This window comes from Herpailurus yagouaroundi, unplaced genomic scaffold (genome assembly GCF_014898765.1).
Source record: "Herpailurus yagouaroundi ecotype Mexico unplaced genomic scaffold, PumYag 428, whole genome shotgun sequence".
NCBI lineage: Eukaryota > Metazoa > Chordata > Mammalia > Carnivora > Felidae > Herpailurus > Herpailurus yagouaroundi.
In genome coordinates, this window is record NW_024412645.1 from 2324357 (window position 1) to 2350028 (window position 25672).

The following is a 25672-nucleotide window of genomic DNA, read 5'->3' on the forward strand; positions in this document are numbered from 1 at the left end:
TCTGTTTATGCACAGGGAAGTCAAAGAGGATTCAACACACCCGGATTGCAAAGTAGTTCACACCGTACATCTCCAGGTCCTGAGCTATCTTCAAATATTCCATTTCAGCTTCATCCCTGTGAAGAGAATGAAAGACACTGTCACCGGAACTAAGTGAGAAAACGGAGGGCGGGCACACGCCACCCTGAGCATTGGAACCTGCCAGAAGATGTCAGCCAGAGCAGATACCAGCAAGGCTCTTCCCAGCCCTGAGTCTATTAAACGCACCGAGGTCAAGCAGAATTTCCCGGCCTCATAAAAGCCAGAGAACAGATTCATTACAGTGTCTCTTGGCTTCAATTTCACGCTTTGCCCTTGATAAATAATGATACCCGTCTCAAGGAATTCAAGAAAAGCATGTGGTATGTTATCTTCTTCCCTCAAATGGATTTGGATATGCAAATTTGATTTAAGTTGTTGCTTTATCTGGTTGTGAACTTTTTTCACCTACAAGGTTTTGGTATTGAAACAATTCTCTCGGCAACCTACCGGAGAGCTACCTTCCTGATTTTATTTCTGTGGGTGTTGTCAGAGATTAGGTCAAGAGCTATCGGGGCTGTAAAACCCAACCCAGGTCACCTACTTCTAAACTAGGAGTCAGATTAAGATCTTAAAGCAATGATTTGCAGGAAACTCCCAAATAGGTATGATATTGAAATATTTTAACTAGGTCTCCCTATGACCTTGCCTCTTCCCTCTCTCCAATCTCAAAATGCTCTCAAATGGAATTTTAAAAATTCAACCTGAGGGGTGCCTGGGTGGTGCAGTCGGTTAAGCGTCCGACTTCAGCCAGGTCACGATCTCGCGGTCCGTGAGTTCGAGCCCCGCGTCAGGCTCTGGGCTGATGGCTCGGAGCCTGGAGCCTGTTTCCGATTCTGTGTCTCCCTCTCTCTCTGCCCCTCCCCCGTTCATGCTCTGTCTCTCTCTATCCCAAAAATAAATAAACGTTGAAAAAAAAATTATAAAAAAAAATAAAAATAAAAAAAATAAAAATTCAACCTGAGAGAATACACAGTGTTGGCAAGCACGTGGAACAACTAGAAACACACACACTGCTGATGTAAACTGGTACAAACAATTACCTTGGAAAATCGTTTGATGTCATTTGTAATAGCGAAAAACCAAGAGACAGCCCAACATACCCAACATCCACCAATAGTGCAATGGGGAATTCATGCTTTACTAACATAGTGGAGTTCTGCACAGCAATGAAACTGCTATTACACACCACAAACCAATTCTCACCATATGATTCTGGGTAAAAGAAGTGAGACACAAAAAATAGGGACTCTCCGATCGCATGTAAGTAAAATTTAAAACATGCACTGCTACTCCATCGTTAGGAGAGTGGTTAGCTGTGGGGAGGAAGGATGGGGAGTGATAGTGGGGGGGGGGTGGTCACGTGCTATCTCATCACCTGGTATTACACAGTGTTTTCACTTTGTGGTAATTCATTGAGTGGTACGTTTAAGACTTGTCCACTTTTCAGTATACATGGTATTAAAAAAAGAGCACGCTAGGAAGTTGATTGAAGAGGACAATATTTTAAAGACTAATGAAAAGATGATCAATTCCTACAGTGATCAGGGAAATGCTAACGAGTACTTAAGATACATGTCACCTCTTTTAGATTACAAAAATTAGATTGATAAAAATGAGTGGTAGAGAGAGAAACGAGGCGGGGAGAGACGTGCACACACTGCTGGTAGGCAGGTAAACAGGTCCAGCCTTTGCAGAGGGCGATTTAGCGGCACCTGTCAGAACACAAAATGCTCATATTCTTGGACTCAGCAACTCTTGCAAAGAATGTATCCTCAGAACTGCTCATATAATTATATAACAACATTAGGCTGTACATTGCAGAAAGTGAAAATCTATAGCCATTCCAAATGTCATCAGTAGGGAAATGGACACAAAAGCTACGGAATATCCATACATTATAATCCTTAACGTGAAACCTAAATTGCCAATGAGTGCAGTGGGCCTGTACATCTGGACAGGCTGTATTCATGCACTAGAAGAAGCACACACAACACTGAAGACCAGCTACTCCCAGCGCTCCCTTTTTCTATATACCTCGGTACTGCATTTTGTTCAACGAGTGTGTCCTAATTTCATAGTTCTTAAAAAAAAAAAAGTCCATACAGAAATGTAAACCGATAATGAAGCAGCCTCACCTGGCTCGGCCTCGGTGCTCCGCGTACCAGGCTGTAATTCTTTCCTCCCACATTTCTGGAGTCATTTGATACAGATTTATTACCTACCAAAAAGTAGAGCAAAATAAAAAACCCACATACAAAGAAAGTTTTGGTATTGTATGCCATTTTCATAATTGTGCATCATTTTTACAAAATAGCAAAGCTATTTTTAAAAAGCCACATACAGGGAGCCAGTCACATGGCACAGAGGTGGTGCGCACAGACAAGCACCATTCAGTTTGAGTCACAACTCAGAAGGGTGCACCATTACTCAGGCGTAGGTGCGCCCCTCACCCAGCTGCCGTCCCTCTTTCCTGGGCTGCACGTCCCAGAGGGAGGAGCTCAGTTGGGTCGGCCAGGGCTAAGCTGTGTGTGCTGCTGCCTCCACCTGCACAAAAGCCATCAAGGGAGCAGGGAAAGTCAGGTAAAGGTGAGAATCGGGCCTTTATTACACATGACAAATGAGTGGAGCTATAAAACCGGGAGCAGCAAAAGGGAGGGAGGGCCTGCTTCTGTGGCTAATGAACAAGATGAACACTGAGGATTAAAAACTACAATGTCCATGGGGCGCCTGGGTGGCGCAGTCGGTTAAGCGTCCGACTTCAGCCAGGTCACGATCTCGCGGTCCGTGAGTTCGAGCCCCGCGTCGGGCTCTGGGCTGATGGCTCAGAGCCTGGAGCCTGTTTCCGATTCTGTGTCTCCCTCTCTCTCTGCCCCTCGCCCGTTCATGCTCTGTCTCTCTCTGTCCCAAAAATAAATAAACGTTGAAAAAAAAAAAATTAAAAAAAAAAAAAACTACAATGTCCACCCCAATTCATCTCTATCCACCCTGCCCAGCTGCAAATAGCTCAGCTCCCTGGGCTGAACACACACTGCTCCACACACCTCCCTGGGAATCGCTGGTGCTCACCCACCTTGAAGGAAACAAACATTTACAGCCCTGGCAACCGCAAATGAATTCCACGAACCTTGGCTTTTTAATATTCTTAACAGAGATTCAACATTCTTTACTCATCAAGATTGATCACAAAATATTTAAATGTTTTTGTCATGTACTTCCAATATTCCTTCAAGCCCCCCAGTTGGCTTTATCACAGAGCACATCTCTGCTGTGTCTTCCCAAATAGGGGATTGATTTCTTCTTACCCTTTTTGGAAGCAATTCTTCTTGGGCCAAAAATCCCCGCTTGTGAACAGAGGGGTCATAGTCACCATACTGGAAGGAGAAGAAAGGAGAGCAAGCGATTGAGATTCTAGAGACAACTGCCATTTCTGAATGGAGCCTGACTCTGCCTTATCCCCTCCCAGCTCGGGGAGCAATTCAGTTCCAATTCAGTTCTGATGCCAAGTCAAGATTTCTACCTTGCTAGTTGGTTACCCTTGAATGAAAATACAAAGCTGATTATATCTATGAACAGAGTTGTATAATCCCGTGAGGGATGGATGGGTAATGTGCTAATAAGAATGTGACATTTGTATGGAAATGTAGCCGTGTTTTCTAACCCAAAGAAAGCAGTCACTACCAAACATTAGCTTTTGAAAGGGAACAACAAAACACAACTGTGAAAGTTGTAATTAACAACGTGTGATAAGAGTCTTACCTACAAATCCTTCTAAGTGGCTGGTAATTGGAGACAATTGCTAGGTTGGGAGCTGGGAATAATGCAGGCAATAGTTCCAATACCTTTCATTCAAGGCTCTGAAAAGTGCTTTGGAGAAATCTGATGCCAAGGCTGTCATTCCCATTGTACAGACAAAGAAATGAGTAATAGGTTAACTGATTTTCTTAAAGCTGCAGAGCAAGTCATTAATGGGGCCAGAAATGCATTTTAATGTATTTACTTAGGGACAATAACTTGGAAATTTATGTTCTGATTTAAGAATGAATATCCCTTTCTTTCCAATGTTCATCAGCAACTTTAAGTTGTGTCTCATCCCATGCCTGCTAAAAAAGGCACCATGAACTGGGGTGCTTGGATGGCTCACTCAGTTAAACATCTGACTCTTGATTTCAGCTCAGGTCATGATCTCGTGGTTCATGAGTTGGAACCCCACGATGGGCTCCATACTGACAGTGTGGAGCCTGCTTGGGATTCTCTCTCTCTCTCTCTCTCTCTCTCTCAAAATAAAATAAACTTTATTTTTAAAAAACACCATAAATTAATGTCTTTTAAGAATATCATCATTATCTTGCAAATAGTAGAATTGTACTGCATTTTTTGAGCATTTTTAAAGGAATTAATTTGTCAAATTAAACATTTAAAATATGCCAGTTTTTGTACCCCTGTCTTCATTTAAAAAAACTTGAAGGAACCTGGCTTCTCTCGATCTCCCAAAGGCCTGAGGATGTGATGAGTGAGTAACTGGACTGAGTTTTAAGGGCACTCTCTCGGAAGGCAGCTGCAGAGCACAGGTAAGAGCCTGGCTCTGGAAGCAAGCAGCTAAAAATTCAATCCCAGCTCTTCCACTTATTAGCCGTGACCTTGGGAATTTTTGTGTCTTGGTTTTCTCATCTGTTAAATAGAGGTAATAGCAGTATTTGTCTTATGACTTTTATGGGGATTAAATGAAATAATACCCATACAAAATTTTTTAATGTTTACATATTTTTGAAGGAGAGAGAGACAAGAGTGTGAGCAGAGGAGCGGCAGAGAGAGACACACACAGAATCCAAAGCAGGCTCCAGGCTCTGTGCTGTCAGAGCCCAACTCGGGGCTTGAACTCACGAACTACGAGATCAGAACCTCAGCCTAAGTGGGATGCTTAACCAAATGAGCCACCCAGGCGCCCCACCTCTCTGATTTTTGAAGGGGTAGGATGCTAAAGCAAGCCCTGTTAGTCGCATTTGCAGACCTCTTAATGGTGCTAACCAGACTCTAAATGCCGAAGTAAGCAGATATGCAAAGTTAAAGTTGTAAATTCGGGTTCCAAAGGCTTGTAAGATTAACGACCCACATTACCATACTGAGCTCCCAGCTACTTCAGTGATCAAATATGTTACACATTTGAACAATGCAGAGGCAGCAAAGACCCTGCTTAAAGAACTTCACCGCTGGACTAACTCCACCTACAACATTAAAGCCACCTTGATACGTGTGTCTGCTCTTAAATGTCTCTTCAAAAAACAAAAGAAGAAGAAAATCCTTAAGTTGTGGCAGTTAGTGAATATAAAGGAAAGTCATACCACTCCATAGATGGAGATGGCTGTTCCTCATCCTTTTATGTACGGATGCATTCTGGTAACAAAACCAGGAGTGGATTTACTTTGAAACTAATATATATTGGGTTCAGGTCTCTCTGCACCTGTGTGGGCCTGAACTAATTTTGTACTCAAAATTTGGTATTCTAGCATTAAAAAGAAGCCCCTAAATTATATAAACTTCAGGCTCCACAAAACCTGGATCCACCCCTGATATGAACCAATTGAATTTAAATTCAAGAAGGGAATTCACCATTTAGAGGACTCTTGAAGTCAATTCTTAGGTTAAACAGAGGCTCTTTCTGGATATGAAATACTAGCCTCTGCCTATATACATGGGAAATTCGACCAAATGCTCTGAACAGGATTTCACAAAACAGATTTGGTCAATACATACACAGAATGAATAGATTCCTTACCAAAACACTGGTCACTATATTCAAGGTGGATTAAAGGCTCAAACCCATAAATGAAAATCCATAAAAATACCAGAATAAAATGTAGGACATGTGCAGAACAACAGTTGGTGAGGCCATTCTAAAAGTCACCCAAAACATAGAAAGATTGACAAGTCTGATAGATTAAAAAAAAAAAAAAAAAAAAAGATAAAAGGTCAACACCCATAATATATGGAGCTCCTATAAATCAATTAGAAAAAGATAAACAATAGAGTAGAAAAATGGGCAAGCTGTAAACACTTGATTCACAGAGGAAAGAAATACAAATGGCCAATAAATCTATGAAAAGATTCTCAGCCCCATGGTAATCAGGAAACAAAAACTTAAAAAAAAAAAAAAACACCTATTTTTCTGTCAGATTAGCAAAAATTTAAAAGACTGATAGCATCCACTATTGATGAGTATGTAGAAAAACAGGTATTCTCACACACTGTTCTTTTTCTTAAAAAATTTTGTAATGTTTGTTAATTTTTGAAAGAGAGTGCACGTAAGCGGGGCAGAGGCAGAGAGAGAGGACAGAGGATCCAAAGCAGGCTCTGTGCTGACAGCAGTGAGCCCAACGCAGGGCTCAAACTCCAGAACCATGAGATCGTGATCGTGACCTGAACTGAAGTCAGATGTTCGACCTACTGAGTCATCCAGATGCCCCTCACACACTGTTCTTAAAAGTTAAATTAGGACAAGACTTTTGGAGGACAATTTGGCCATACATATTTAATGTTTTTTATTCTGATAGATTTATATGCCAAAAATTCACCATCTTAAGCATACAATTCAGTGGTTTTTAGTATATTCAGAATGTTGTACACCCATCACCACAACCTAATTCCAGAATATTTCCATCATCCCAAAAAGAAATCCATACCCATTAGCAGTTAAGTCCTAATTTCCTCTTCCTTCTAGCCCCTAGCAACCACTAAATCTACTTTCTGTCTCTATGGATTTGCCTATTCTGGACATTTCATATAAGTGGAATCACACAATAGGCAGCCTTTTGTGTCCAGCTTCTTTCACTTGGCATTATTTAAATTTTAAAGGTTCTTATCCTTCAGCCCAGTTATGCCATTTCTTGGTATTTATCCTAGTGAAAGATTGTTCATATGTGCCCAAAGAGGCATATTCAAAGATGTTCACTGCATTCGTTTAAATAATAGAAAGAAAAACAAACCTACATATCTACCAATAAAGACATATTGAAGTAATCCACAGTCCCTCCTTTTCAGGAAATACTGTTCTGTAGTTTATTTTTATTTTTTTTTTAATTTTTTTCAACGTTTATTTTTTTTGGGGGGGACAGAGAGAGACAGAGCATGAACGGGGGAGGGGCAAAGAAAGAGGGAGACACAGAATCGGAAACAGGCTCCAGGCTCTGAGCCATCAGCCCAGAGCCTGACGCGGGGCTTAAACTCACGGACCGCAAGATCGTGACCTGGCTGAAGTTGGACGCTTAACCGACTGCGCCACCCAGACGCCCCTACTGTTCAGTAGTTTAAAAATGAAGCGGGAAGGGGTGAGTGGGTGGCTCAGTCGGTTGAGCATCTGACTTCGGCTCAGGTCATGATCTCACAGTTCGTGAGTTCGAGCCCCACGTCACACTCTGTGCTGACAGCTCAGAGTCTGAAGGCTGCTTTGGATTCTGTTTCTCCCTCTTTCTGCCCCTCCCCTGCTGGCACTCTGCCTTTCTGTGTCTCTCAAAAATGAATAAACATTAAAAATCAGGTGGGACGAGGGGTGCCTGGGTGGCTCAGTCAGTTAAGCATCTGACTTCAGGTCATGATCTCACACCTTGTGAATTCGAGCCTCACATTAGACTCTGTGTGAACAGCTCAGAGCCTGAAGCCTGCTTCAGATTCTGTGTCTCCCTCTCTCTCTGCCCTTCCCCTGCTCATGCTCTCTCAAAAAAAATTTTTTTTAATTAAAAAAAAATGAAGTGGGACGATCTGTTCTCATAGTTTTAAGTAAAAAGGGCATGGTGTACAGGAGGTCCTCTGGGGTAGCCACCTAGAAGGGGAATTTCGGGGAAGGGGTACCCCCTCACCTGATGGGCTCCTATCACACCCATTGCTCTACAGAGGTCATTCCAATTCACAGTCCCTTTCTGCCCGTATGTGAGCTCAGACAACACTTCTCTCCTATTTACTAATCGTTGTCAACCTTCTGGGTTTGAAATGGCATGTTAGTGTTGCTTTTTTTTCTTGATTACTACTGAGATTGAACATCTTTTTCTATTTACTGACCATTCTCATGTTCTCCTCTATAAAGTATGTATGCCCTTTGTATCTATTTTTCTGCTATCTTTTTCTTATACACTCAAGAGTTCTTTATGTTCAAGGATATATCTACAATTCTGCTTGTAGAAATCTACCTTAAGAGGCGGAAACTTTAAAAAAAAAAAAGAGGTGGAAACTTTTGCACATGTACACGAAGATTCATATAAAAGGATCTTCAGTAAAACACTATTGATAACGGAAGGGGGAAAAGAGAAACTAAACCTACCTCTCCCTTAGAAGGGGGATGGATCAATGAATTAGGTTTACTCATCAATGGCCACCATACAGCAATTAGGACCAACAAGCTACATCTACACATACAACATGATACATCTCAAAATCAATGTTGAGTGGGAAAAAACATCAATGTGTAAAAGTATAAGCCATAAAAGGGGGGCGGTGTGTGAAGGACAACATCATTTATATTCAACTTTTGCCTCTTTGACATTTTCAAGTTGGTCTCCTCCCATCCAACTGACTACTGCCCCAGGTGTGAGCCTCAGAGCCTCTCCCCAGGATGACCACCACAGCCTTCTAACAGGTCTCCCTGCTTCCAAACCTGCCTCACTCCAATATGGCCTTCACATAGCCACCAAAGGATCTATCTAAAATATAAACCCTTCACTGGCTCTGTACCACCCACACAATAAAGTCAAGACCCTTTCTGATCTGGCATCCTACAGACATACCCCTCCAGCTTGCTACTGTCAACTCTTGCTACTTTCCACCTACACTGTACATATATCCAACTCAATTGCCTTTTGGCACTCTTTTTCCCTAACTGACATCAAAGAGTACCAAGAAACGGTAAGCCTCCTCTCCCACCATCCATTTCTCTTTCTGAACACTAGGAGTCTGCAGGCCAGCACTGCAAGACTGGTAAATTACATACCACGATCTCCCAAAGTCATTTTTAATAAGAACACATTTCAAACACCAAGTTGTCAGTATAGAATCCAACAGGTGGCTTAAAACATTGCAAGATGGTTTGGTATGTCATGTGACTACCGAACAAAACAAAACAAAACAAAACAACAACGACAAAAAAAAAAGGCCCAGACTTTCGATTCAAACATAACTCAAACTCTAACCAAGAAATATGGTTCTTGTTAACTGAACCATGTGATTAATATTTGTATTTATACTTTGAGGGTAATTGTTTCTTGATGCTGTGGAATTAGCTCTGTCTATATCATTCCAACAGCTGAAATACCATAATGAATGCATTTGTGCATAATTACATTCCATGTGTTAATGAGCCTGATTCGTTTTCCGCACCATACTTCTAAAGTTCCTTTCTGTTTCAGAAAGGTTGAGGATGAAAACAAACTGAATATGATGGAGGAAACCAGTGTGGTTTACTGAGAAGTTTGGACTAAATTAGACCCTATAAATGAATCTGGAATTTGGTGAAAGGCAGTGCGTGCTATCCAGAGACATCCCTCACACGCTACAAGGGGAGGGCAAGAGTGGAGTGCTGAGCTAAGCGTCCCGGATGGTAGGTTTCTCATCCCGGCTCTAGTCTCCAGTTCCACTCTGCTTCAAATCTTGTCCGTCAAGAAGAGGGCTATAAATTCCATTGAAAAAGAATTAACATAAAGCATTAGGACTTCAGACAAATTATTAATCCTTTCTGAGCCTTAAATTCCTCATCTGCAAACCGGGCATAATCCTCTCAAGCTGTGGCTCATGGAAAAGACTAGACTGAGTATTGCACGAAATATTCGTGTGTAACACTTTGTAGAACTGTAAAACATTACAGGCATGTAAGATCCTATTAATACTGTAATCAGAGATATCTTTTTTAATATTAACCAACAGTCCTAGAAACTGGAAGCATGTGATAATAATCCTTAGTTTCTCGAATGCAGACTTGAAGCCACAGATTACCTTTATTTGTAAGATCCTGAAAATTTACACCGGAAAAAACAGTTAGAACATCCTCCTCCATATGAACCACATATGCTGTCTGTGAATCACTTTCATCTCTAAATTAGTAGGATCCAAATTAGTAGGGCTTTCCTACAGTGAAATCTGTTTAAGCAAACATCTGCTGGTTCCCTGAAAAGTTATTTTTTTCCACAGGTGGCCTTTGAATTTGTGGCCCAAAATCCATGTAAAGGAAATGTAGCCTTTGAGACTGAAGCCCTTCAAAGAGAGGTAGTGTCCTTGAGAGCTTGGGTCTCCTGTCAGCTGGAGAGAAAGCGTGCTAAAAGGAACTCGGTTCTGGGCCAGGAAGTGCTCACATTTGATGAGAGTGACAATGACTGCTTCATCACTGTCAGGGCAATACTGATTGAAAGGACACATTTTTCCTGTTATTAATATTCTTAATCAAAGCATAAAAGGAAGCATATGTTTTAGTTGAATCAAGGCCCATTTTCTGCTTTTTTCAATTACTCATTTTTCTGGGCAGTGGAATAGGGGAGGCACAAAACACAATCCCAAAGCCATGAATTCTGCCCTTAGCTTTACCCAAGATTGTCCGAATGACCTTGGGCAAATCGCTAAAGGGCAGATACTCGCTGTAGTGTCTGTATCTGTGACAGAGTCAACAACCCACTCCTCAGGCCTGGTGAACACTCAGCAAATATTAGCCGAGGCATCAAATGATTGAATTGATTCTGGTACTTCTGTTAGTCTGACCAACATGAACAGACTTTTTTTCCCTCCCAAATGATAGGCCAGTCATTTCCTGGTTTTGATCTGAAATTGTATTAAACTACCCCCCAAAAAAGTGGGCTAAGAAGTTAAGAATATCTTATTAATTTTCTTAACACTACAGGGAAATGGCTTTATGGACACCTCTAACGAAAAAGGAAAATAAAAACTGAAAAGATTATGCAAAATCACAAAAGTAATGAAGATGCCCCAATTCTGGGGGCTCTTCCTACACTGCAGGGGAGGGGTGGGAAGCAGTAGGACCAAGAAAAGAAGCTATGTGATTGAAGTGGGGTATCTGAGGGACATGAAGCACTCCTGACTGACCCTGTAGTTGGTCTTATGAAAACAGAGAGGTCAAAACACAAGAGCGGTGGTCTCCTCCACCCCCCTCCCAGTCCGCAGTGATTTCTCTAGGAATGATTCACTCACAGCTCAACTGGGCTTGGGGTGCCAAACAGCCTGCAGTACCAGCCATGAGCAAAGCTAGCATGCCCATCAGGGGTGAAGGAAGTAGGGCATTCTCTAGGCTATAGCAGGGTCCCCACACACAGGGCTGCTGGTCCTCAGAGGATGAGTCTGGAATAAGGACCTGGGCCTTTCTGACCTAAATGCTATAGTTTGGCCCCAACTGGAGACAGTACGTTCATTTTCCTTGGTTCATAAAAAGAAAGGTTGGTCCAGTGATTGCAATAAACCACATGTGCGTAATGAGATTACACAGACAATTCATCATAAGCGTACACTTAACACTTGTACACACACACACACACATACACACACACACACACACACACACACACACACACACACACACACACATTCTCACAAGATTATACAGAACCTGGGACAGTGACAGTGGTTTCCCCAGCCCAAGTCCTAAACACTTCCTTTCTGGGGAATGTGTCTCTGAAGCCTAGAAAACCTGAAGAAACAAAAGACTGGAGTGATCCTGTGACACACATTAATGCCAAGGAGGAAGGCACTTTTCTTCTTTGAGCCTACCTTGGCCTGGACGGCATAAGAAGCCAGGAGCACAGAAGCCTCGGGAGGGCAGTAGATCTTTTCATCTAAAATCTGCTTCTTTACCTGAAAGAGGCAACAAGGGAGACATGACGCTGTGTGCGTGGAAGTGAGCTGTGCAGGCTGGTCACAGCAGATGGCTGCAGGGTGTTCTAATGAGGCCTGCCAAACCAGCCTGTTAATGATTTTCTGACAAAGGGTACAATTTTTTTTATTGCTGCAGACAGGTTGGGAGTTCAGTCACTGAGAAGTTATTGGTAAGATGACTACGCATAAAAAAAAAAAATGCTGAAGAGGAAAAATACTTCCATGGTTAAAACAGAGACTGATATCTGGACCGTGACAGAGGGGAGCTGTGAATTCCAGAAGTGTCAGGGGCAGCTCTGGTGGTGATTGTGGCCTCGGCCACTTGCTGAGCACATGCAGCACCAGAGGAAATGGGAGTCTACTTTAAAGTCTTAACACAAGACAAAAGTCAGCAAGGCCACTGAGTTATGACTGCAGGAAAAAAACCCATCACTTTCCAAATGCCTGCTCTAAGGAAAAAGGAAGCAATAAAGTTTGATCGATTAAACTTTTAAGCACATGTGAGGTCCAGGAAATATAATTCTTAAGCCATAATGTTGAATTAACGGATCTCATTGCATTTAATTTCTTAGAATGGTGCAGCGTGTGATGTTCCAGACATAGAGGCAAGAGAGCCTCACTGAAATAAACACAACAGGAAAGCCAACTCTCTTTTCACAGATGTCAACAGTCACCAGATTCATAAAAGTAGTAAATTTTGCCTTGCTCAGCCACGAAAACACTCCAACATTTCAATATGAGGAAAAATGAAGCTAAAGTCACAAGAGGGATGGGCACTTTTTCTAAATGCTAACAAGAAAGTCATCTCTATAACACTAGGACATTCTGGGGCCTAGGAGATCATTATGTGGTTTTATTCAAAGCAGTGTAACTTTCTAATCCCTGATTTATTTTCAAAGGAAAAAAAAAAGCCATACTACAGAAAAACTGAAAGGGTTTCCCTTTGCAGGAAAATGTTAGGGATGGGGGAGGTGTGTGTACATCTATATATACTTTTTTTGGCAAACCTTTTTTGGAAAATAAATTATTTGGGGGTTTTATTACATTTAACTTAATATTAACTGAACATAACAATCTGAGGCTCAAACTAATATAGGAGGACTATGTGACAGCCCATACATACGTCTACTTCTGGGAAATCCTGTAATTAACGCCCCTGTGCCATCTACCGACAGCGGGCATCTCTGGGCACACAAGCAGCTCCACTACCAATCACTGCAACTAACCATGAAACTGGGGCAGCACTCTGATCAAGCGGTAAGAACACAAGCAAAACTGACAGGGTTTTCATCCTCACACAAACCCCCACTCATCGCGCCCCTAGATGGTCAGTCTTAGCAGTCTTTGAACCCATAATCATGGAGCTCCTCATCTCTTCAATTCGGTTGAGCAATTACTTACGGAATGCCTCCTGCATATTCAGTGAGCCTTGCCTTTAAAGGGCTTATACTCTAATGAAGGAGTAGGGATAAGACATTCACATACAATGGGCAGCATGAAGCACGATGCCTGAAGTTCCACACGTGTCGAATTAGTCACGTGGAGTTAAACTCCAACTCACTGGAGTTCTGAAGTCCTGTCTTAATGACAGCAAATTTTGAACTTTTGGAAAAATTACTCTTTCCACGACTTTCTCTTTGGACTTCCTTTGTAACTATTAAGTACTTTTCACTTAGAAGAAAATAGGATCCATCTTCAAAGAGACTTCAAGCCAGGTAGCTACTTGTACCCGTTCTTTCACTACCCTATTTTTGCAATCTTCTCTGACACCAATTCTCCTTACTCAAGTACAAGTTCTATTCTGAAGACTTTTCCCCCCATTATGGAACCAAAGGGACTGACTTCCCAGAGGCAGGACATTTTCACAATGCCAAGGCCTCTGTGGTCAACACCGAGGGGGTCATCCAGGCTGCCTCGGCAACTACCCCTGGGTGAGTTCTCTCAGAATAAACGGGGCTAGCACAGACTGGTGTACCTGCAAGAAGAATAAATGTTGCGTGATCTCCTGAACCAGCTCCTCCTCGGCATTCTCGGGATAAAATTTGGCCAGGAAGTGAAAGGTGACTGGCTCTTCCTTTGAAACATCATGATCCAGCACCTGCACAATTACAGAGCAAAAGAAGAACAAGGTATGTTGGCACCTGTTCCTCCCCTGCCACCATCCTTTTGCAGGGAGCGTATAAATATTTTTCCCTCTCTAAATTCATCACATTTCCCAAAGGCTATGATCCTACAGTTTGAAGCATTCATGAAGTCATCTATAACAAGAGGTAATATTCACCTCACATGGCGTTTCTGAACCAAATTAATCAATATCCCCAATGGGTGAGAGGAGCTGAAATTATTAAGGCACAGATGTTCTCAAGGCCACAGAGATAGTTAAAAAGTAGAAATTTATAACTCAAAGGTCTTGGGCACTATCTTTTACAGTAGGCTGAAGGCTTTTTAATTTTCTAAACTAGTGGATTCTTCCTATATTCTTTTTGTTACTGCTAACCCCCAACGTTTAGGTCCAGATCAGGATGGACCTTAGAGATGATGAACTCTATTTTTGTGAAATCCTCTGAACATTAACTGAGCAACAAAAGTGAAATGTGTCCGTTGTGGCAACCCTTGTTTCAAGGAACCTCTAGAGATGCCCTACAAAATACTTGAGTGCAGCCAGTAAACCTCACTGCCTTTAATCTTCTAACAATTTCATCCACCCACTGAAAAGCTTGAACCATCTGCTCTCCAGAATGAATTTCATTTCAGGACATAAACATGCCATGTGACAGGCTACAAGGCTCCATTAACATGTGTCATAATTTATTTCCTTTGAGCAGCAGGTTCCATGGCTCCTGATGCCCCCAATCTAATATCCATTTGGCCAACACTCAGATATGATTTAAAACTTATTTTGCTGAGAATCACAAAAAGATACACAAAGTTCTGCTGTCTTTGATAGATAATTCTTCATACTCCTGTCCAAATTCCAGGTGGCAGTGCCCAGGAGATCCAAAATAAACCAGATCTAGGACACTCACTGACACTGGCATGTGGTGGCCCTTCAATGCTCATGATCATGGGAATTACCATATGAAATTTATAACCAGCAGAGATCCCAACAACGAAGATTCAGATTACTGTGTACATATGGAAACACAATTTGAACACTTGAGCTTAGAGTCAAACTTGTAAAAAACAGGAGGCGTTCATTGTTTATCATGCCATGCAGCAGATGATAAAATCAATTGCAAGGGGTACCATTTGGAGTAAGAATTAGACATTGACTTATTTTGAGATCTAGGGGTCTTTTAGGAGTTACTAACAAAAGCAGATGGCCCCGTTCCCAAATGTCTTCATGGTTAGATAGGCAGGTAAGTAGGTAAGTGTGGCTTTGTGTGCACATGTGAATCCACGCAGAAGGCAGTTTCCCTAGGCAATATCCATTTCTAAGCCACATTAGAACTGCCGGGAGCCCCAACTTGTCATCCAGGCCTCAGAAGCCCCAGAGAATCATAAAGACTTAAGACAAAACGGTCATTCTGTCTTCACCACAGGGACCAGGGCACTCTTTATTCTTTAGATCGTGTTAATGATGAAATTGAGTTGGGCCACAGTGTTTCTTGAAAAGACTTAAAAACATTCCCTAAAGAACATGAGTCCCAAGCAAATCTTTCAAAGACATAACCTGTATTTAAAAAAAAAAAAAAAAAGGGGGGGGGCATAATAATATAATAGTAATTTTTATTCATAAAGCCTGACTAGTGGTTCAGTAAGTTGAATAGCATAAAGCCAGAAGCAATGAGCCTGGTGACAATGAATAAAGAAGCCAGGGATGGCAACAGTTTTACGCTCGTTGGTTCTGCTCACCTAGGAGAGCGTGTGAGGGGCAGAAAGCCTGTGGCATCTCCAGAACCTGTTTTCTACATGACTTACTCAGGACTTGCCCCTTTCTCTACTGTGCATCCATAATGCCCCATGATGAGTAAAGAAGCTAGGCACATGCTCAGGGAAAAACCAGAGCACACACCAGCCTCACTGGTTTCATCAAGTTCCAGCCCAACCTTCTTGTCCATTTTGAGCCAGGCCACGGTGTCCTTGATTGTGTACTGCAGTCCAAAGAACCAAGTTTCCCGAAGCCCCAGGGTCCGGCACACCAAATCAAAGAGGTCCTTCCCTTTCCACTTCATCTGCAATATAACAGACCAATAAGGAAGGGCAGCGTGAGCAAAAAGTCATAATCCACTTGAACAAAAACCTTTTCTCTGTACTCCCTACTCTCAGGTGCCAAAATGTGGGGATGGCACTAAGATGGCTGATGAGCACAGAATTCCTAAATAATTTTAAAGCTTCCTACACAAAACCATGAGTGGGAAAATACCAATTAGAGCTTAATGGCTTAATCACTGCAAAGCATACACAATACCTCCCTTGGACAGTTCCTTACAGATCTTAATATCCCCAAAGCTGCTAATTTAGGAGAGCTGGTAAATAAGCATCCTCATTTAGGAGAGTCTAGCCTCTTGAGTTAACCCAGAGAGATGGCTAGCTTCTAGGGACATTGATTTCTTTGAGACTTTGTCATTGATTTAAAGAAAAATTTTTTAATGTTTATTTATTTTTGAGGGGTGGGGTGGGGGTGGGAGGAGACCCAGAATCCAAAAGGGGTTCCAGGCTCTGAGCTGTCCGCACAGAGCCCAATGCAGGGCTCGAACTCACAAATGATGAGATCATGACCTGAGCTGAAGTCGGAAGCCACAGTCGTTGGTTTTTTTTTTTTTTAATCATGACAGTGTCCTTTGATAAAAAGCTAGTGTTTTCTTGTTTTTGTTTTATAAAGACTAGTTTTACTGAAAGTTTTTTTTTTTTTTAAAGCAATACAGGGGAGGAAGTTAAAACCCAAGCCATAAATCACGTACAGTCAGCCCAACTACACATCCTTCCTATTCCGATGCATAACTGAGGCCAAAGGAGAGGTGACTCACCCACGGTCACACGGAGCAATTTCAAATTCTCGGTATCTAAACCCAGGGAATGAACAGACACCAATAAACTGCAGCATGCTTAACCTACAGCTTCACTTTCAAAAGGACCTAAAGCAATGGCTGCTAAACCCTTTTCTCAGCTTTTCAATCTCAGAAAATGGAAAAGCAAGTTCAACATCTTAATAGGGGAAAAAATGCCCAGACGCTTGGTAAATGTTGCCACCTTGTGGCTTCCAAGTTAAATCACCCAGGGTGTTCCCTTACAAGCCCCTCAGCCGCTGCTTGCCCCCAAGCCCCACCCCTGCTGGCCCCCAGGTATCAGGTGGACATTCAACTGTACAACAGGGACAGTTGTGAGCACACGAGACACATCACAGACATGGAGGTCACAGTAAGAATAATCTTGGGATTCAAATGCAAAGTCGCCAGACACCCGAAGGACAAGACCACTGGACTGCAGAAGCATCTGTCCTTCTCCAGCCCTCATTAGAAATCTTCTCCCAATGTCCTGGCACATGGAAGATGCATAACGAAAAGGAATGGGAGAAAAAGTTAGGGTTTAAAGACAGGTTATAAAAGCAAGAAGGAAAAAAATAAGTTAGACCTCTAATATCTGATTGGCTCTTGCTAAAACCTGATTGTACAGAGCATTTTTCAAGTAGGTCTTCTATTTTTAATATATATGAATGAACAGTGTGTTCTCTGGGAGGTACTCAGCAGGAAAGCCCATCCATTCTCCGTGTTTACAGTCAAAGAGCAAAGTAGCGACCCAGATGGAAGGGCACCAAAACCGCAGCAGACAAGTGGCTGAGGTATGAAATGGCTTTTGTCCTTCACGGGGGCCACTTCTCCTGCATGTCCTTCTAGCTCTGCCCCATCTCCTCTCTGTGACTTTAGTGAGACCTCTGTAACACTACAAAGGATGAGGTCTTTAGAAATTATTTTGAGTAGAATAAAATAAAATGACAAGTTTTATTTAAAAAAAAAAAAATGATGGCCTTCCCCTTCTGCAAGGCTTGCTAAACGCTTGTGGGCACACCCATTCCCCAGTCTGACAACAGCACAAAGGATTTTTTAATTCAAGGCAGGTTTTAATTCCTACAGGCAGACTTCACTGAAGAAATGTTATTTTGGAAAACTAGGAGCTTCGGGATGCTGATTATCCTCTTGTCTCTATTTTAAGCCGGTACATAGTATATAAATTATAAATGACTACCTTTCTAGGAGATAATGTAAGGCTAAAGAACAGACATTAACTTGGAGAAGTTGAACACCCAAGGGCCAGGAAGATCACAGTATGGATTCCCAGGCTGCCATAACTCACAGCCACGGAGGGGCCGGGCTCTGCCACGGAGGACCCGGGCGCAAGTGGGACGTGCAGCACATCTCAACCAAAGCTGAGAATAGTGAATTTCTTGACTGGGGGGAGAGGGGGTGGAGTTTAAATTCTCAAACATAGTATCATATTAAAGCAGTTTTCCTGCATTCCTTTCTACTTCTTTGTTTTTAAAATGCAAAACGACCCCTGTTGAATGCAAACAGACGTCTTTGTTTCCAGGAAGCTTGCAAAAAAGTGAGGAGAAAAGGGGGGAAAAATCTCACACCAATTCACAGTGTCTTATTTAGATTCTTAACTTTGACTCTAAGGATCACAGAATGTCAGTGTTGGATGTGAGCCGGAGTCATTAGCTACTGTAGACCCCTCCCCTTTAAGTATAAATAAGGAAACCGAGTCACAGATTCTTTAGCAGCCTTCTGAAGCAGACACTGGCCTTTTTCCTGGCGATCTAAGGTAGGCAACCCCCTCAGCTTCTCAACGGCCTCTTTTCCTGCTAGGAGCCTTTCCATTTGTCTTGCCTTCCACCAGCACTCCCCAACCACCTTTTCCAGTAAGAAACGTGTCTTAACACTCTTCTCCCGCCCTGAAACCAAACCCATTCTTGGGAAGAGCCAGATATTGCTCCTTTACAGCTCAGTGTGAATTAAAGCCTCTGCTACAGCTCATTCTTTGAACAAGCACTACAGAGCACATCCTATATGCCCAGAAATGCCAGACACTGAGGACGCAAAATGGTGGATGCATGGGCCCTATGGGAGACACAAGCAAGAACCTAAGTCAGAAAAGGCTTTAGAGAACAAATGAGGGTTAGACGAAAGAGAGAAAGAATTCTTAAAGAGAAAATCATGATAATCTCAGTGAAATGCAAGTCATCTGGTAGAGCTAGACAGCCTGAACTCAAGAGGGGGCGTGGTGAGAATGGGGCGCCATGTGGGGCCAGGTGGCTCCTCTTGGGAGTCACTGAAGGCTCTTGGGCAGAGGAGTAATGGGATCAGATCAGCATTCCAGAATGCACTCCATCAACAGGGCGGACAATAAGTTGGAGGAAAGGAGCCTAGAATCAAGAAGGGCAGAAAGGAGGCCAACTCCCGCCTTGATTAAGGCAGTGGGAGGGAGAGAAGACAGCCTGAGAATTGGAAAGAAGGCAGTCCCAGAGCTGGCACCTGAGTGCTGGTAGGGACTGAGGGATCAAGAATGAAGAGGGACACCTGCATTTCTGGCTTGAACAGCAGGTGGTTCCACTAGAGGAGAGATGGCATACAGGAGGAGCAGCATGTTTCAGAGGGAATAGGTGAACAACTGTTAGGATAAGTTACCATGTCAGAGAAAACCAGGTAGAGATGTCCTAAATACATTTGATTTAAAGTCTTATTAGCTCAGGGGCACCTGGGTGGTTCGGAGGGTTAAACGTCCAACTTCGGCTCAGGTCATGATTTCATGGTTTGTGAGTTTAAGCCCTGCATCAGCCTCACTGCTGTCAGCACAGGGCCCTCTTCAGATCCTCTGTCCCCCCCTCTCTCTCTGTCCCTCCCCAGCTCACGCATATGCATGCTCTCTTTCTCTCTCAAAAATTAATAAATATTTTTGAACTCAATTTATTAGCTCTATTTATAAAATCAAATGTTCTATCATAAAGTAATTAAGAAGTTTTTCTTTTGGAGGTGCCTGGGTAGCTCAGTCAGTTAAACCTCTGACTCCTGATTTCGGCTCAGGTCATGATCTCATGGTTCCAGAGTTCGAGCCCCACATCAGACTCTGTGCTGACAGTGGAAGCCTGCTCAGGATTCTCTCTCTTCTCTCTCTGCCCTACCCCCCACCTCAAAAATAAATAAACATTTCGTTAAAAAAAGAAGAAGAAAAGGTTTTTCTTTTGGGTTCAATCTAACCTCCAACACGTTGTGTACCTACATGAGGTTCCACTTTTCAACAGCCCTTCCCTAAGTGTATGCAGACTTGTTTAGTCCTCTTAATTTGGGTTTCTTTTATTTTACTTACTTTGAGAAAGAGAGAAGAGTGTGTGAGCATGCAAGCAGGGGAGGAGCAGAAAGAGAAGGAGAGAGAGAATCCCAAGCAGTCCCCCTACGGTCAGCACAGAGCCTGACGCAAAGCTTGGTTGAACCCGTGAAATGTAAGATTATGACCTGAGCTAAAATCAGTAGTTGGATGCTTAACCAACTAAGCCACCCAGAAGCCCTGGGTTTCTACTTCTTTACAAACAAGAACCACTGGTCACAGTTGTTCCAGGTGATTCCCATGACACTCTGTAAAAGGAGGTCTTGGGTTGTGAATGGGCTTCCTTGGCGCCAGATGACTCACCAGAATGTGACCGTGTCCCTTTTTACAGTTTTATCAGTGATCCACTGCATTGTGCTGATGCTGTGACGTGATCTGCACATCTGAGTGTCTCCTAAGATTGGAGGTGCCTCAGAGCAATAGTGACATCAGTCATCTCTCTGTTGCCCCCAGTGCCCAGTCGACTTTGTACATAAAAGACACAGCAGGGGCACCTGGGTGGCTCGGTCAGTGGGGCATCTGACTTCGGCTCAGGTCATGATCTGACGGCTTGTGAGTTCGAGCCCCACATCGGGCTCTGGGCTGACAGCTCGGAGCCTGGAGCCTGCTTCGGATTCTGTGTCTCCCTCCCTCTCTGACCCTTCCCCATTCACACTCTCTCTCTCTCTCAAAAGTAAATAAACATTAAAAAAATTAAAAAAAAAAAAAAAAAGGACACAGCAAACGGGGCACCTGGGTGGCTCAAGTCAGTTAAGCTTCTGACTTTGGCTCAGGTCCTGATCTCACGATTCGTGAGTTCAAGCCCCATGTTGGGCTCTGTACTGACAAGCTCGGAGCCTGGAGCCTGCTTTGGATTCTGTGTCTCCCTCGCTCCCTGCCCCTCCCCCACTCTGTCTCTGTCTCTCTCTCAAAAATAAACAAACATTAAAAAAAACAATAAAAATTTTAAAAAGATACAGTAAACAATGGTGTCAAACAGAAGACTCGCCTACTTCAAAAACCCAAGGCTCGGGGCACGTGGGTGTCTCAGTCGGTTAAACATCTGGCTCTTGATTTCACCTCAGGTCATGATCTCATGGTTCATGAGATCAAGCCCCACGCTGGACTCTGTACTGACAAGCACAGAGCCTGCTTGGGATTCTTCCCCACCCCACCCCCGCTCCTCCCCAGCTCATTCTCTCCCTCTCTCTCAAAATGAATAAATATTAAAAACAAAACAAAACAAGGTTCAAAAACGTAAAGCAAAATTAGCTGCCACGCATCCACTCCTCCAACAAATATTTCATGAACACACCTTGTGTCCAAGCACCACTCAAGGTACAGAAGATAATAAGGAACAAAAGAGACAGTCTCTGCTCTTACAAAATGAGCTTAGGACATGAGCCAGTCACCTCCCTCACCCTACACACAATAATCAACTCCAAGCGTGGTTTCTAGCACTACAACACTTGTGAGTGCCACAATAGGGACCCCCAGGAAGGGACACTGACTTCGAGGGCAGGGAAGAATGGCATCTAAATTAACTCTCATGGTGGGAGAGGGGAGCCAAGTGAAGACTGGGCTTGAGGAAGAAACAGTGAACAGGGTAGTGTGATCCAAGCACAGGGAACAGCATATGTAAAGGTCTAGAGGCAAAAAAGCTTAGATGGTCCTGGTAGGAAATGAAAGCACTGTAGTTCAGTTTGACTGGAGAATACTGCTGTGCTTCTGCAAGGACCCAAACTGCCACCTAACACCAATTCTTTGTCAACTAACTCCACTTCTCTCACTTTAACCACAGAACCCAAAAAGTTATCCGGGTGACTGTCTTCTCCCTTTTCCCCAAGGAGAAAACATAACCGTGTATCATTCCAGATATACAGAAGTCGAATCATTACCTAAGATGGATGCCTCTGTACATTAGGGCTTAATTCTTTCCAGGAACCAGTCTAAGAGGCACAGATAGATAGCTGTCTAACATCAGTATGAATCTCCATGCTGTCACTGTGTGACCTCGGGCAGGTTATTGAACTTCCTTGTGCTTCGCAATGGGGATAATAAACAGACCCTGTCTTAGCAGATTAATCTAAGGATTAAGTACATTAATATATTTTAAAAGCCTAAATACTTTAGTAAATATAGTGCCCAGCTCATGGTAAATACTCAATAAAGGGTGGTCATTATTCATTCTAATCCCACCTCCTCTCCTTACATTCTCAAGTGGTGCCATGCAAAGCCTCCTGGTCCTGTTTCACTCCATGGATGATGGATGACAGATCAGAAAGGGCACCATCAATTCTCATCGAGCTAACCATGCTATCACTCATTTGACAAACACTTATTGAGCACCCATTACATCCTAGTCATTATGTTCGGCAGAAGAGATAAATGATGAATTCAGGACAAGACACGTCCCCATTCATGTCTGACAGGGAAGACAGGTAAGTAAACAGATAACAAAAATGCAACCTGGTAAATGCGAACAGACCACGGTGCTGTGGAAACACAGCTCGGGCCTGGGGGCCTGGGGTGAGGGGCTTCCCTGAGGAGACATGGTCTGAGCTGGGTCTTGGAAGCCAGGCAGTAGTTGATACTCTGGTGAAGGGGCTGAAGAAAGGGAGGTCATGCCGGCCAGAGGGAACAGCATGTCTGCCACTTGGGTCCAAGCTGTTGCAAAATGAAGGAATGTTCTTTGCACTTTTCTAGTATCTGACAAGCAGCATAATTACACTATCTGCAGTACTGAATGTTCAATGCGGTACTGAATAGGCAGCTTCCGCCCGATGCATGTGACACTTCGGACTCTCCACAAGTTGATTAGGAAGCAGGTTGCTCAGTCACAGGTTCCAAACAGCCATGCATCCCATAATGACACCTGCCAGATCTCTAAGAAGATCCCACAGCTAGTGGGATGAGTCTCATATTTATTTTTTTATTAAAATATTTCCTTTTCTGATACCTGATAGCACATAAGCCTTCCAGGCTTTGCCCTTACACTACTTAAAGGTCTTTTTGTTAGGGTCTGTCCTTTTTCCAGAACAGATGCTTTAGTGTTCACTGAGGCCCATGTCTCTCCACCTGGCCTAAGTGTTCAAACTGCTCCCCACACATCGGCACAGCTCTGTGCCTCATCTCGGCCTAATGAAGAGCAGGGACGCTGACAGGCAGACGATCATTTTGCAGACAGGAAAAGGGAGGCGGCCGGAGTGAGAGAGGTGATCTGCAGGGAGAAGGCAGAAAGAAGCACAAATCTGGACTCCATGGTGTGCAAGCTCCTGCTCTCCAAGCCTTGTCCTCGAGGTGCCCTTCAAGCAGAGGGGCTGATGGTAGTGAGCCTGGAAGGACAATGCTGCTCGCTCTGTGGCTGTGCTCTCCCATTACTTTAACAGGCTGCAGTGCTATTTCATAGATATATACTTGTGCCTGCATCAAAGATAGATGCGTATGAACTTTATAAACGGGACTAAGTGCTGTCAGCTTGTTATTTTTCGTAGGGGCGGGATTTATGAGCTTTACCCAAAGTGAAGTGCTTGTAATTTATCAACCTAGAATGTTTTAAGTAAATAGCACTAAGCACTCACCCTCCACCGCAGGAACATAGCACTTCTCTGTTGTAGGAAGCAACTGGCACCAATAACCTACAGCGCTGATTGGGGTCTATTAACTGGGGAAATGTTATGAATAGCATCCCTTGGCCAGGTTTAGACTCACAACCCTAAAACTACCATTTGTTTTTTACTTTCGACACTTCACATTGCATTTCTCCCACTGCTTTCTCTGGGTCATGCAGCCACCAACAATCACACTTACTCACTGATAAACCCGGGGAGGGTCAGTAGGAAACCAGCTGCATGATGGGGAACGGCCACAGTTAGAAGATGACAACTTTCTTAAAGAAAGAGAACTGAATTTGGCCACCATCTGTGAAGTGTTGAAGAATTAAGACAACAGAGAAACTTTGGCTTTATAAAGAAGACTCAAACCTGGAAAAAGCAACCAGGGAAAACAACATTCCATTTCATAGAGGTCTGGGGGACTAGCCGCACAAGGCATGTTATTTGATTAGCTGTCTCTTCCAGAAGATGAAAGAGAAGTGACAAACCCAGCATTTGCTTATTAGGGTTTAACTCACAAGCTGCCCTAGTATTTGCCATAAAAACTGTCAAAAGGTTAGCCCCCTTACAGATAGAGCAATGAAGGAACTGTGCCTCCCCAGGCTCAGGACATGGACCATGTGTTTACCACTATTTCAGAAATGGAAAACCAAGGATAACTGTGATTTCATCTCTTTTAACATTTACCCCTAACTGACTTCTGCCGTCATCGCTGGCCTACAAGAACCAGTTTGTAAGTCTAGAGGGACGCCTGGGTGGCTCAGTTGGTAAAGCGTCTAACTCTTGATTTTGGCTTAGGTCATGATCTCAAGGTTGGTGAGACAGAGCCCCACGTTGGCCTCTGCAGTGACAGCATGGTGCCTGCTTGGGATTCTCTCTCCCCTCACTGTCTGCCCCTCTCATGGTCATGCATGTGCAGGCACACGCTCTAGTTTTCTCTCAAAATAAATACACATTTATTTTTTAAAAAGTCTAAAAAATTTAAGATGCTAATCTAAATATAACTTCTATTTGTCCATTTTGAAAAAAAAATAGATACCAAATACTTCCATTTACAAGATAAACACAATGGAAAAAGTGGTAACAATGGTTTTGCTGTGCAGTAAGTGAATAATGGGCTCCATTAAAATCTATTCTGGTTGGGGTGTCTGGGAGGCTCAGGTGGTTAAGTGTCCAACTTCGGCTCAGGTTGTGATCTCATGGTTTGTGGGTTTGAGCCCTGCATAGGGCTCTGTGCTGGCAGCTCAGCCTGCTATGGAGTCCGCGTCTCCCTATCTCTGTCCCTCCCCCGCTTGCACTCTGTCTCTCTCTCTCTCAAAAATAAACAAACATCAAAAAAAAATTTTTTTTAATCTATTCTGGTTAATCAAAGAGGATAAACAAGTATAGTAATGCAGGTGTAAAACTGACGTGCCCAGACTCAAGGTGTGGTATCATCCATCACACCACAGAAGTGGGCTCTTGTGTCTCATGAACCGAAATTGCAAAACTATTGAGCCGTTTCCTGTCATGATTAAAGGACACCTCACACCTAATCAGCCATTATTTCCCAACACAAGGGAAACATAAGAGAAAAGGGAACACTCCAAAAAAGAGATCAACTTATCTGTTCTACCAAACACAACCCCTATATTTCTCATCTAAATCTGGGCAAAAACCTCTTTGCAAAAAAGACCACCTCCAATCTCTTGCCTGTCAGTTTCTGCCATAATCAACCGCAGCCAGTAATTTTCCTCTCCTAATCCCCCAATCATCTGTTAGTATGCCAAATATATTTAAATTAATGGTTTCAAGGGATGCCTGGGTGGATCAGTTGGTTAAGC

General features: G+C 43.1%; 1 protein-coding gene across 8 annotated transcripts in view; it reads right to left on the reverse strand.

Moving 5' to 3' along the window:
• The window catches only part of NF2 (NF2, moesin-ezrin-radixin like (MERLIN) tumor suppressor), an 80789-nt gene that overhangs the window by 36705 nt on the left and 18412 nt on the right, over positions 1 to 25672 (reverse strand). For 7 of the 8 annotated variants that reach the window (XM_040463918.1, XM_040463915.1, XM_040463917.1 and 4 more), the window contains exons 2-7: positions 15984 to 16109; positions 13910 to 14032; positions 11830 to 11913; positions 3384 to 3452; positions 2217 to 2299; positions 41 to 116 (exon numbers count right to left, since the gene is read on the reverse strand). In XM_040463918.1, coding sequence (XP_040319852.1) covers positions 41 to 116; positions 2217 to 2299; positions 3384 to 3452; positions 11830 to 11913; positions 13910 to 14032; positions 15984 to 16109 — 561 coding nt within the window. Of the gene's footprint in view, positions 1 to 40; positions 117 to 2216; positions 2300 to 3383; positions 3453 to 3514; positions 3970 to 11829; positions 11914 to 13909; positions 14033 to 15983; positions 16110 to 25672 lie in introns of those variants that run through there. The other variant, XM_040463919.1, reaches the window with a different exon arrangement.